Below are 14,350 nucleotides of genomic sequence, written 5' to 3' on the forward strand. Positions count from 1 at the left end.
CCATTTGGGATGGGCTCGGAGTAGAGCCGCTGTTCCTCCACATTGAGAGGAGCCAGTTGAGGTGGCTCGGGCATCTATACCGGATGCCTCCTGGACGCTTTCCTCGGAAGGTATTCCAGGCACGTCCCGGGAGGAGGCCCAGGGGATGGCCCAGGACACGCTGGAGGGACTATGTCTATCGGCTGGTCTGGGAACGCCTTGGGCTTCCCCCGGAAGAGCTGGAGGAGGTGTCTGGGGAGAGGGACGTCTGGGCGTCTCTGCTTGAGTCTGCTGCCCCCGCGACCCGGTCCCGGATAAGCGGAAGACGATGAGTACAAGTATTTTAAACAAAAGCTATTACATCATGTATGCATCATGCGTTACAAAAGTTTTTCTGTGAGTCGTATAATGTTGGTATGAAACAATAGCTGTGGTGAATGAAAGCAGCTGAAAGTCTTATTTAGCTAGAGACACTCCGGTAGACAGCTATTTAGAATATTCCTGTTTGAAAAGTTTATTTTTATTGGCAAAATCTGTTTTCTGTTTATAATAGGCTACATATAAAGAATATATTACTTAATTTAATCTCTATTTCAATTATTAAAAGACCTCCTATGGCTATGACCAAACTTATCTGCTTTGAAAACGTTTAGAAAGGTAGAGAACAATATAGTAAAAGCACATTGCTTAATTGCATTTTCACTACAACTGATATTCAGAATCTACTTTATGAAGAGGTTTGAAAGAAAACAAAGAGCAAGAGGTTAGAAATGCAAAAATCTAGGGCGGTGATATGCCATTTATTGACCCAGAGGGGTCATTAATGAGAATCAGATGTAAATCGTATTTTGTTGTTGTTGGTTTGGGTCATATGTACTGTTTTTTTGTTTTGTTTTTTGTTTATTAGTACAAACTTTCATCCCCAACACAACTGCAAGTTGGTAAAGTGTGGCTAGTTTCTTTTGCAACAGGCACATCACAAAATAAATTTTTAGGCATAAGTCATGATCGTGTGTAATATTTATCCAAACCAGTTACAGTCCCTCAAAGAGGTAATGCAGTTGATTAGTTTGCATGCTCCTGCTGCACCTGTTTGCAAAACCTAATTTAACCAGATAATGCAAGTGTGCTTGAAAAACTATAAATGTTAATAAATGGAAATACGTGTAGGTATAAAAAGCCACAATTTATGTAGCAGGGTATGTCTGGAGAATTAAAATTTAAGGGAAGTGTTGCCTCTGACTACATCCTCTTGCACTGTGAGAAAGTCCCTGACTGGAAGAGGTCATTTTAAATGAGGTGGTTGTGTTTTCATGTTGAAACAGTTCGAGTAATTCAGCAGATGGGCTTAGGTTGATTATAACTGATTTTAAGATTTCAGTGTTTATTATCATTCAACATTATTTCTTTGAAAATGCTAATAATAAAAAAAAACTATGTTAAAAATCATTAGAATTATTAAAAAAATTTTGCGGGTATAAAGCATTTTCTGGATTAATTTAAAAGTAAAAAGTGAAAGTGTAAATGAGATATACTGCATTTTTCCAGACTTGGGCAAGCATTAAAGATTTCACTTCCAACTACTAATAATAAGTCTGTTGTTGCCTCCTCCAGTCTGGTGAATGCATTTCCACTGTTTTTGAAACAGACCTCCCACTCCAGCCACAAAAACACCACCCAACTAAAAGAGAACGCCTCCTAGACAAAAGCAGTGTCCCTTTATAATAATACATATAAAAAATCTACCATCCCAATCAGATGGAATCTCAGTAGCTGAAGCTGGATGACTTCGGAGCAGGTGTCATCATTATGACGCCGTTTGCCGAGGTTCTGGACCAGGTGAGATTGGTTCTCACCTGGGCATTTCCAGGTGAGGTCCAGGCTCTGTTGAAGGGTCTGGTGAAGGAAGGGATCATCTCAGAGATTTACAGGAAGAGTTTGAATTTGCACTGGCTGAATGATGGGATCGTAACTACGTTAACCAGTAAACCAGGATGTAGCAAGCTGGATGTGGACTTTAATTCTCAGGGATCAGTGGCCCAGTGGTACCTCGACCAAGACCCGATGACCCAAATGAGTACAAGCGTATCAAAATTGCTTGCTAGTGACCACAATGTGGAACAAACTGAATTAGCCTCATCAATAGAGGAACCTAACAGCACAAGGATTAACCTGCAGAACCTCTCCCACGAATATGAACTTCTTCAGAGAAACCAGGAGGAAATTAAGGAATTATTGGAAGAATTTGTAATGGATGTGTCCTACTCGAATGAAGAGCTCTTTTCCTCACCATCAGGGTTTGACTGCACCTTCAGATCCAGTGATGAAAAAGGACAACTGCTGAGCAGTGCAAGTAGTGAGTCTGCAAGTGATAATGAAAGAGTTAGTACGGGGAATTTGGAAAATGAGGAGGAGTGGTTAGAGCAGGTGGAAGAAGCAGCAAGGAGAATAGCCGTCCCTCTGTGGCAGCACTGGGACAGAGGACGAGGGATGTTGCAGACCTTGCTTCTCTGTCTGCCAAGCACTTTAGTAAATGATGGGATGGTGTCAGAAGTTGAAGCCCAGTGCGCTACTTTTGACACGGAAGAGAAAATGGAGCTTGCAGCCGCTTGTAGGACGCCTGACGCCTGTGTTGGTGACTTTGAGTGCGCAGAGCCAAGCCTCACATGTGATACCGCTGCAGGCAGGTCAGAACGAGGAGAGCTTCACTTCTCTACAAACAACAGAATTGCTGTGTTGAACATGGAAGATTTCAGAATCCACAGAGCAGCACGAAGTGCCTCACCTGTTGAAGCCTGCAAAGCAACAGATGCGAGCTACATCACTGAAATGCTGGAGAGCAAGTTCGAAATTTTCTGGCCACCCGACAAGATGGCAGATGTAGAAGATGACCTATTCTGTTTGACAGCAAACACATTATGCAAACAATGTGGAACAAACTCAGGACTCTCAGAAAGCACTTTTAGGCACCTCCTCTACTCAGGTGCACCTGAAGACAGGAGAACTGTTCTGCAAGAAAACTCTCATTATAGTCTGACGGAAAGAAAAACTGATTATCTGCAAGATGTTTTCAGGAATACAGCAGTGTCTTGTATAGACCGATTCAGAGAGCTCCATGAGAAAACGGATTCACACGGTGGTAAGTGTGTTTATCATCATTTAATGTCTTTAGACCCTAATTAGAACCTAGAAGTGTTATTGGTCAGTTGGGGATTTCAGCCTTTTGCATGCTGGAAAAAAGTGGTGTCGATTTCAACATTCCAGGTCCAGTCTGGCTAATTCCTGTAATACTGTCTGTTCTGTTTTCTTTTTTATTTATGTAAAAAACCAGGAGCTCGCTGTAAAAGCAAATATTTTATTCTAGCAAAGGAAATGTTGGAGAGATTTGTTTCTTTTTTTTGGATGTCTGGGTGCTTTCCATTTTTCCCCTCCTTTTTCTGTAACTGAAAGTGTGCCTGTCTGTGAGGGCTTTGTTTTGGTGAAAAGCCTTGCAGTGATGGTAGAGATTCTTTCGGTTTCACTTTGTCTTAGTAATAGGTTGGGTATGAATCATTAGGGTATTTTTCCCGCCTTGGATTTGCGATTTATAATAAGCTTACTGAATAAACTGACTGTAGACTACAAAGTTTGTCACAATTAATATTTTTTTCAAAAAAAGGGCTTCTGAGAACAGCTAAAAGATGAAAACCAAGACATTTAAGGGCACAAGATGTCAACTTTTAGATTGTGCAGACAGCATGATGGGTTTTGTTACAACTATCAAGACTGTTCATCAAACAAAGCTTTGGCAGAGGAAGTGTTTAGCTTCACAGAGATATGTAGCTCGGCAACATGGGAACAACCAGTTTTCCCATGAGTTGCCTGTTTAAGTTTGTTATATATTCTCAATTGCAAGATTATTAAGATGTGGAGTCCTGGCAAGACAAACACCTACAATGTACCACACTGTTGTAAAAATACAGAATTAAACAAATAGAGGCAAAAAGGACTGACATTAACAGTCGGACAGGATAAGGGCCTGGCATTGGTTTGGGTTATGTAAGACTGATAGAGGCTTGGTGCTGTTTATCATCGGTGAGCAGGTAGGGCAGGTACTTTCCGCATTATAAACAATACCACCCATTAGTGCATATTTTTAGATAGAATCGACAGTGAGAACTGTAGTATCAATGAGAAATTTGACACTTGGAGTTCAAACATTAGTAGCACTAGTATAGACAGTTGACACAATTTTGATTAATTATTAAAAGCAATAGATTTTACCAAGTTTTAAGCCCTATGTTGGCCTGTTATTCAACATCTTAAAATGTTTTTGATTTTATCATGTAAATTTTAAGCATTTAAACATCTTGTATACATCTGGATTTTCCATTATTGGTCTCTAATGTCTTTTACTTGCATATTTAATTTGTATGTTCCTCGCTTCTTACAACAACTGTATTTATTCAGTTAGTAGTTTTGAGAAATGTGCTGGTGGCATTCATCTTTCCTCATTTTAGAGTTAGGATTTTGCTTGTTTTCATTGTTTCAGATCATCAAACAAATTTAAAAATCAGGCAAAGATATGCTGAGTAAATACAAAAAACAGGTTTTCAAATGATTACTTTATTAATGTTTGCTAACTGTCCAGATCAATCGTCTCCTATGTAAAAAGAAAAACGTAATTGCCCCCCTAACTTACCACCCCTGACAGCAACAATGCCATCGAGCTTTTGTGGTAAGTGGCAATGAGTCTTTTACACTGTTGTGGAGGAATTTGTACCCATTCGTCTTTGCAGCATTGTTTTAATTCAGTCAACAATTTTGAATAACTATTTGTTATAGCCCTTCAGGAGTAAAGTTTCTGGTTTGTTTTGGATCACTGTCCTACTGCATACCCAAGGTGTGCTTGGCCATAAGGTCAGAAAGTGTAACTTTTTTTCTTGCAGGATTTTCTGATAGAAAGCAAGATGGGTATGTGGCTTCATGAATAATGGCAAGTTTTCCAGGTTCTGAAAATGCAGAGCAACCCCTGACCATCACACTACTACCAACATACTTAACTGTCAGTATTATGTTCTTTTTTCGGAAAGGCTGTGTCTTTCATTGTGTTTTGCGGGAGTCCCAAAGTCATGTAAGGCTTTGTAACCCTTTCCAGGCTGATAGATGTCGATAACTTGAATTTCACTGGATTTGGAGAATTATGTGTTGAGAACTTTAAATGGTAAATGACCTGCACTTGTATAATGTTTTATCAAGTTTGATATAGCGCTTTAAGGTAAAATCAGTTATCCACCTATTCATACACATTCATGCACACATTCACACACTGACAGTGGTAGGTTACAATTGTAGCCACAGCTACCCTGGGGCAGACTGACAGAAGGTGGGGCTGCCATAGAATTGGCACCACCAGGGTCTCTGACCACCATCAGTAGGCAAGGTGGGTGAAATACACTTCCCCAAGGACACAAGGACTGAAATGGATGGAGTGGGGGTCCAAAACGAGGCAACCCACTGGTTACAGGGTGAACCCCTACCACCTGAGCCTACTTCATGTTGTCAGGTAGTATTTATTTAAGCGTTATATGATTTCACAGGTCACAGACAAAGCACGAATCATCTCAGACTTGTTTCTTGAACATGACAATGAGTTCACTGGACTCTAATGGCCTCCACAGTCACCAGATCTCAATCCAATAGAGCACTTTTGGGATGTGGTGGAACAGGAGATTTGCATCATGGATGTGCAGCATGATTTATTTAATTTAATCATAATTTGAAAACTATGTTTTTTTCTCAAGTTATCTTTTCCTGATATTAGAATTTGTGCGATTATTAAAAACATTTGGAGTGACAACAAAAACTGAAGAAATGTTTAAGGGGGCAAACATTTTTTCACAGCACTGTGTACAGTTAATCGACAGAGGGAGGTGTGGCAACTTTTTTTGTTTTCCTTCATTTGTTCACTAGACTGTTGATTTGTTGATGTATTGAGCCTCTTTTAAATAGAATAACATATTACAGTCGCAACATCATTTTGAAGGCTTATGCTATTTTCAGAATCTTTTTATTTAGAGGGTAGCTATTTTTCTGGAGAACCTCCCCCAGTGGGCTGACATAAAACGGAAAAAACAGGGGATTTCACCTGCCTGTAGACGTTATGGTTTGGGTCCACAGTGGTTTGGGTCCACAGTGGTGCAAACCAAGCCCCCACTAAAGTGAAAGCAAAAGCCATACAAGGAGCAGGAGCAGTTGCGCCCACAGCACAGTGCTGCAAGTCATCCAAGGATAACCTCTTAGAAATATTTGATGCGGCTGAAATTTGTTATACAATAGAAGAGCATACAGCAGAGAGCTCAGAAGACCTGAGCGGCGCTGAGACACCTGACAGGTAATTTCTATCCTTCATAACAGGGCAAAGTAGGTGCGTATTTCCGATCTGCGCAGGCACGCTTTTGGGGATTGAGGGGGGATGATTTCCCTGCATGAGCTTTTATTCAGTAAACAACACTTTATTAAATTGAATTTGTTTAATCTTAAAGAGGAAAATGTTTTTGTGTGAACTGCGGCCTTGGTGATCAACAATAACCAAACTAGTTAAAGAAAATAAATTCAAACCTTTTTTGTACTTTGATCAAACCTATATCACTTGAGTGAAATGCGTTTTGCTGATAATCGTAGTTTATTGTTTTGCCTGCTTAACTTTAAATTCAATGTCACCAAATGGCGGGTGAACTCCATTGCGCATGAAGTGTGCAATTAAGCCCTCACTTGCACATGGCAAAAAATGTTGATTGAAGAAAGCATAAAAGATCAGTTGGTTAATAGATACCGAGGGGAATTAATCACAACCGAGTCAAGACGAAACTGTACATGATGTGGTTGCAAACGTGCGCCCGCATAATGAGTTTTGCGCGCAACAAAGGTTTTGGACTTTCCCTGTGAGCACGTTCTGCAGCATCATCTACAGGGGTTGGACAATGAAACTGAAACATCTGGTTTTAGACCACAATAATTTATTAGTATGGTGTAGGGCCTCCTTTTGTGGCCAATACAGCGTCAATTCGTCATGGGAATGACATACAGGTCCTTCTCAAAAAATTTGCATATTGTGATAAAGTTCATTATTTTCCATAATGTCATGATGAAAATTTAACATTCATATATTTTAGATTCATTGCACACTAACTGAAATATTTCAGGTCTTTTATTGTCTTAATACGGATGATTTTGGCATACAGCTCATGAAAACCCAAAATTCCTATCTCACAAAATTAGCATATCATTAAAAGGGTCTCTAAACGAGCTATGAACCTAATCATCTGAATCGACGAGTTAACTCTAAACATCTGCAAAAGATTCCTGAGGCCTTTAAAACTCCCAGCCTGGTTCATCACTCAAAACCCCAATCATGGGTAAGACTGCCGACCTGACTGCTGTCCAGAAGGCCACTATTGACACCCTCAAGCAAGAGGGTAAGACACAGAAAGACATTTCTGAACGAATAGGCTGTTCCCAGAGTGCTGTATCAAGGCACCTCAGTGGGAAGTCTGTGGGAAGGAAAAAGTGTGGCAGAAAACGCTGCACAACGAGAAGAGGTGACCGGACCCTGAGGAAGATTGTGGAGAAGGGCCGATTCCAGACCTTGGGGGACCTGCGGAAGCAGTGGACTGAGTCTGGAGTAGAAACATCCAGAGCCACCGTGCACAGGCGTGTGCAGGAAATGGGCTACAGGTGCCGCATTCCCCAGACCTGGGCTACAGAGAAGCAGCACTGGACTGTTGCTCAGTGGTCCAAAGTACTTTTTTCGGATGAAAGCAAATTCTGCATGTCATTCGGAAATCAAGGTGCCAGAGTCTGGAGGAAGACTGGGGAGAAGGAAATGCCAAAATGCCAGAAGTCCAGTGTCAAGTACCCACAGTCAGTGATGGTCTGGGGTGCCGTGTCAGCTGCTGGTGTTGGTCCACTGTGTTTTATCAAGGGCAGGGTCAATGCAGCTAGCTATCAGGAGATTTTGGAGCACTTCATGCTTCCATCTGCTGAAAAGCTTTACGGAGATGAAGATTTCATTTTTCAGCACGACCTGGTACCTGCTCACAGTGCCAAAACCACTGGTAAATGGTTTACTGACCATGGTATCACTGTGCTCAATTGGCCTGCCAACTCTCCTGACCTGAACCCCATAGAGAATCTGTGGGATATTGTGAAGAGAACGTTGAGAGACTCAAGACCCAACACTCTGGATGAGCTAAAGGCCGCTATCAAAGCATCCTGGGCCTCCATAAGACCTCAGCAGTGCCACAGGCTGATTGCCTCCATGCCACGCCGCATTGAAGCAGTCATTTCTGCCAAAGGATTCCCGACCAAGTATTGAGTGCATAACTGTACATGATTATTTGAAGGTTGACGTTTTTTGTATTAAAAACACTTTTCTTTTATTGGTCGGATGAAATATGCTAATTTTGTGAGATAGGAATTTTGGGTTTTCATGAGCTGTATGCCAAAATCATCCGTATTAAGACAATAAAAGACCTGAAATATTTCAGTTAGTGTGCAATGAATCTAAAATATATGAATGTTAAATTTTCATCATTACATTATAGAAAATAATGAACTTTATCACAATATGCTAATTTTTTGAGAAGGACCTGTATATAAGTCCTGCACAATACGTGATACTGGTGGAGGAAAACGTTTCCTGACTCGCTCCTCCAAAACACCCCAAAGTGGCTCAATAATATTTAGATCTGGTGACTGTGCAGGCCATGGGAGATGTTCAACTTCACTTTCATGTTCATCAAACCAATCTTTCACCAGTCTTGCTGTGTGTATTGGTGCATTGTCATCCTGATACACGGCACCGCCTTCAGGATACAATGTTTGAACCATTGGATGCACATGGTCCTCAAGAATGGTTCGGTAGTCCTTGGCAGTGACGCGCCCATCTAGCATAAGTATTGGGCCAAGGGAATGCCATGAAAAACGAATTCATGCGCTCATCTTTAGTAGAATTGATTACTGCAACAGTGTCTTCACAGGTCTGCCTAAAAAGTTGATCAGACAGCTGCAGTTGATCCAGAACGCTGTAATGTAAAGGAAAACTTACCTCATGGCTCCCGAGTGTCTCTCTGCAAACTAGTCCGACCCAAACCCACTCCATGACAGCTTTCTGTTCTATGCACAATAAAGACCATGATGACTGCTGTCCATGAAGGATGCAATAAAGTTCTGTGATGGTGGGGAAGGAGAAGGCCACAGCAAAAAGTTCAATAGTTGCCAGAGATATTTTTCAAAATTCTAAGACATATATCATTATTCATAATACAGTATAATAATAATAATGTATCACAATGGTAAAGCTGCTTTAATCTGTTTTAAGTTTTAATGCCGAAACGACAGTCAGAGACCTCTCCCCAACCTGAAGGTGCAGGGATGCGACCCTCTTATCCAAACCCCAACACGAGACGGCTGAGCTGGGGGGCAACAAGCAAACCCACCCCAGCCCGCCACCTCTCCCCGTGGGCCACTCCAGAGTAGGAGAGAGTCCAGCCCCTCTCGAGGAGATGGGTTCCAGAGCCCACGCTGTGTGTGGAGGCGAGCCCGACTATTTCTAGTCAATATCTCTCGACCTCCCGCACAAGCTCAGGCTCCTTCGCCCACAGCGGGGTGACATTCAACATCCCTAGAGCCTGCCTAACCATCCACCGATCAGGCTGCCGAGGTCTCCACCTTCGTCCGCCGCCCAATCCTCTTTGCACCTCTATAATATGCCAGTTAATATGTCTGTCTCCAAAAAGTTTTTACAACTTAAAAATTACAAAGTTAATACTTAACTGAATTGCAGATAAAAGGTCTAGACCTGTTTGTAAATTGTATTTGGAAGACAATTATGTTACATTCCAAGACAACAGTAAGCACAGCAGCTCTACTGATAATAAGAAGGATCATAGTTTGATTTATTGTTTCAGAGCAGTTTAGCATGTTTATATAAGGCAACTTACAAATGTAACAACTCTGCAGGGCTCGAGTAATATGATATGCAAAAAGCTGTATAATTTATTTGGTAAGTAATTATAATAATCCGTTCACATGTCCATTTAATGCTACCTTTGCTTTAAGTTAATGCAGAATCATAATTTTCCATCTCAGCTGTGGTTTCTTTGCTTACAAGACTCTCCTCTAATCACGCAATCTGTCATTATATATGGGGCTTCATTATTTTGTCTCATCGCCTTCATATTAGGATTTATTTCATTGAATCTTTTTATTTGGTGCAGGTCAGGCAATGACTAGTGGTGACAGACATTTTGTGGCTTAGCTGTCCTGGCATATTTTATTGTCTTTTATCTTAAGTCTCAAAGATAATTTTCCTCTGTGTGACCTTGATTACTGAAAGTATGGGCGTGTTTTGGCTTCGTATCGGCTGAACCGAAAACTCCAAAGGCAAAACTCAGGGTGAGCCTGAGGGAAATGGGAATGAAAATATCCCCTGGGTGCTGAATTGTTTTTTATTAGGGCAGTTTAAGATATATTCACACCAACACTTGTAAGGCACAGTTGTTCATGCAAAATCAAGCTTTCTGGTCGCCAGGTGAGTTTTCATATAATTCTTTATGCCGATACACCACAGAGCCCAGATTAGAAAGTAATTACTTGTTTGTCTGCCTGTCTTTGCATTTTTCGCTGATATGTAGAATTTGCCTGCCAAATATAATCCAGCTCAACCTTACCAACCAACAAGATTAGACATGCACACAAAAACAACTGTTGGTTTTAAAAATACTGTAGCACAATTTCAGGATTTCTCTTTTAGTACATGCTTCTGTGATTTGGTACTTCATTGAGCACTTCATCACTACCTCATCATCATCTGATGCAGTGATGTGCCTCCTAAAGCAGTTGTTCTTTTTTGCCATATTATCACATTTAAAATGTTTCAAATCATCAAATTGATTTTATTATCATGCAAAGATGATATGAGTAAATTCAAATGCTGATTTCAGCTATTTTAACTTACCACTGTTCCATATTTTTGTCATTTATGGATGATGGCTATCACTGCGGGTTTATTGAGTTCCAAATCCATAAAAATGGGTTTGTAACTGTTTCCAGATGGAGAGATGTCAGTGACTTTGTGTCCTGTCTGTTCTTGAATTTATATAGATCGGGCAATGGTGTGTTGTTGTTGTGATTTTATTAGCTCAGTATTTCCCAAAGCTGGGGTGGTGGGTAAACAAATCAGCAGCTGTGGGGTCTTGAGATTCTCCTCAGAAATTACACAAAATAATAATGGCAAAGCAGATTTGTGGTGTTAATAAAAATGGAATAAAACACACAAGAAATAATAAAAGCTACAAACTAGTTAATATAATGACTGATTACACTATTCATGTGATTATTACACCCCTGTTTAACTGACTTAGTATAAATGCTTGTATATTTAACCAATAGTTGGGTTCTCAACTCTTTCTGCTGTTATTTTGCAGGTGAGAAGCATCAAAGTTTGAAAACTACTGCTTTATCCCATTTCATGTTGTCAAATGGGTTCTATTGAATTCATTTTTGATTCTTAAGGTCTGACAGAAATCAGGCCTTGGTGTTGCAATGGAAACTGAGCCCAGCTCAGTTTTTCAAAAGTGTGGTTAATTGAAGGTAATTCATAATTTGAAAAAAGCGGAAGATTTTACATAGGGCAAGTCTGGTTGCAATAGCTTAATAATGAAATTGTCATATTATTGTTTTGATAACCCACTTTGTCTGGTATTCAGATCTGATGATCTACATTTAAGTGTGACAAGAGGGCAAATACCTTTTCAGAGCACTTTATATCTTGACATTTTTAAAACATGTTCTTTCGAAATATGTAACTTCAGATAGGTAAAGTCATGTCAATATTGTTAAAAAAGTGCCAGATGTGCCAGAATATTTCATTTTGCACATATTAAGCTGAATTAACACTACAATTAACGGACTGAATGATCTCAGTTTCATCTAAAGTTTGAGCAAATGCATGAATTAACTTATTGCACTGTTTTGTAAAGATGTCTGAGTTGATCTTAGATTAAGTGTTACTATAGGTTGAAAATTGGCACTATGGCTGTTCTCAAGAATGAAAAGGAGAACCGTTCGACTGGGTGCTGGTGGTTAGCGGGACTGGTTTCCTGTGGTTGTTTCATTCACCTGCAAAAAGTATCTTGGTTACAGAACCCGTCTGAAGTGAAGGGAACAAATCAAAACTAATAAATCATTCAGAGAATGGTCTGACGTAACTCCTTGTAGAAATAGTGAAAGTTAATGGGAAAAAAGGAGTTGCGTCAAACCTTCCAGCTTACCACACTGTCCAAGCAGCTTTAACATTGTTTTTACTTGGTACAGTTACTCATCAACTTCTCAATTCTTCTTTCCTCTTGTGTGTGTGTTTTGGTTGTCAGATGCCAAGATGCAGGAATTTGACCAGGACTCCTTGAGCCTGTCGGACCTCCTGCCTGGTTTGTATTATAACATTTTTCACCAAGTTTCTCAAAGGTTTTCTGGTTCCTAAAGAAGCACTAACTGTCTCTTCACACTACAGTCATACTCAATGAATTACAATACGTGTTCTGATAAGCCTCGTTGGTCAGATTAATTTTTGCATTTCTGCAAAAGGATTTTTGTTAAAGGTTTGATTAAATATTCTAACCTCGAATGCTGTGTTTTCATTCGCTTTAAGCAAAAAAGCATCATTAGCAGAAATAAAGTCTTGAAAACATCAGTCTTTGTGTAATGAATCTATTTAATGTAGTTTATTTTATGCAGTAAGCTGGTGAAAAAAATACTTTTCAATAATATTCCAGTTTATTGAATTTAACTGTATAAATTTCCCACTCAAAACTGCAAACCCAGGTGTTACGAAATGTGGTAAATGTGGTTTTGTGAAGGATCTTTCCTGCAAACATTGAAACAGAAATTATGACCTACAGATACAGTCAAATGTGTTGCCACCACTGGTAAAGAAGTGTGGAAAGCCTTGAAATAAATTATTTAGTTCAGTGGTTTAATCTCACACTCAAAGAAATAAAAACTTAAATAATCTGTTTAAATATCTTTATTAAGCTGAGGGAAATATTTATCTAGACTAAAATCTCTGCTGGTAAACCTGGGACCCCTGCTGTGGTTGCTTTGTTCAACCAACTTGAGCCAATAGGATAGTTTTTAGTCTTCTATAACATTTCACAAGGTTGGAGCATATAGATTGACTGCTCCTCTTTACACAAACTTTTTTGGGAACTCAAATTCCTCTTGTGGTGGATACAGTTGATTTTTCTTTTTTTTTTTTTTTGGACGACTGTCCTCTCCAATGTCAGATGTTGTGCAGCTGGGAGGATGTTTTCTAATACTTTTGGGCATTTGTTATGATGCATTGCCATGGCAACGGGGTTGTTTCTTACAACCGGGAGCAGCTGATTAATATCTCAAAAGCTCAAATAATATTTCAACTACAACCCCAAATCCCTGATGAGTTGAAAAGGAGACGCCGTGGATGCAGAGAAGGAGCTAAGAGAAGAGAGAGAACGAGGAAGTTCAAACCATCTCTTCCGTCGATTATGATGGGCAATGTGAGATCGTTGGGAAACAAGTTGGATGAACTCCAAGCCCTACAAAGGACCCAGCCAGAGTACCGGGCATGCAGTATTATGTGTTTTACTGAGACATGGCTGCAAGATCATATCCCCGACTCCAGCGTCTTTCTGCCAGGCTTTCTGACCATACAAGCAGACTGAGATTTAAAGAGGAGCGGCAAATGTAAAGGAGGTGGACTGGCAGTATTTGTGAACATCCAGGACATGTTACTGTGAAGTGTCATCTCTGCAGTCCAGTTATTGAACTGTTGGCAGTAAGTTTTTGTCCATATTATTTACCCAGAGAGTTCACCAGTGTTATTTTGGCAACAGTATACGTTCCACCTTCCGCTGTTGCCGACACTGCATGTGATGCCATCAGCTCAGTTGTTGCTAAGCTACAGACACAACACCCCAATGCTTTTGTGGCATTTTCTGGTGTTTTTAACCACGCTTCACTCTCTGCTACACTTCCAACGTTTCAACAGTTTGTCAGCTGCTCTACCAGAGAAAACAAAACATTGGATTTATTTTATGCAAATGTCAAGGACTCATACATCTCTAAAGCAAGACCTCCTCTGGCAAACCAGATTACACTGTTGTTTTTCTCTGCTCGAAATATAAGCCCCTTGTTCAAAGACAACCTATAATAAAAAGAACTGTGAGAAGATGGTCACAGGAAGCTGAAGATGCCCTGTGAGGTTACTTTGAGGCTACAGACTGGGACGCACTGTGCCAGCCACATGGAGAGGACATTAATGCCATGACTGAGTGTGTAACCGACTATATAA

General features: G+C 40.2%; 1 protein-coding gene across 1 annotated transcript in view; it reads left to right on the forward strand.

Annotated features, from left to right (window-relative positions):
- The first annotated feature begins 1,788 nt into the window (after positions 1–1,788).
- The window catches only part of LOC124864870 (MHC class II transactivator-like), a 30,913-nt gene continuing 18,351 nt past the window's right edge, over positions 1,789–14,350 (forward strand). The window contains exons 1-2 of the mRNA XM_047359831.1: positions 1,789–3,118; positions 12,393–12,449. Of these exons, the coding sequence (XP_047215787.1) occupies positions 1,789–3,118; positions 12,393–12,449 (1,387 nt within the window). The remainder of the gene's footprint in view (positions 3,119–12,392; positions 12,450–14,350) is intronic.

Source organism: Girardinichthys multiradiatus, chromosome Y (genome assembly GCF_021462225.1).
Source record: "Girardinichthys multiradiatus isolate DD_20200921_A chromosome Y, DD_fGirMul_XY1, whole genome shotgun sequence".
NCBI lineage: Eukaryota > Metazoa > Chordata > Actinopteri > Cyprinodontiformes > Goodeidae > Girardinichthys > Girardinichthys multiradiatus.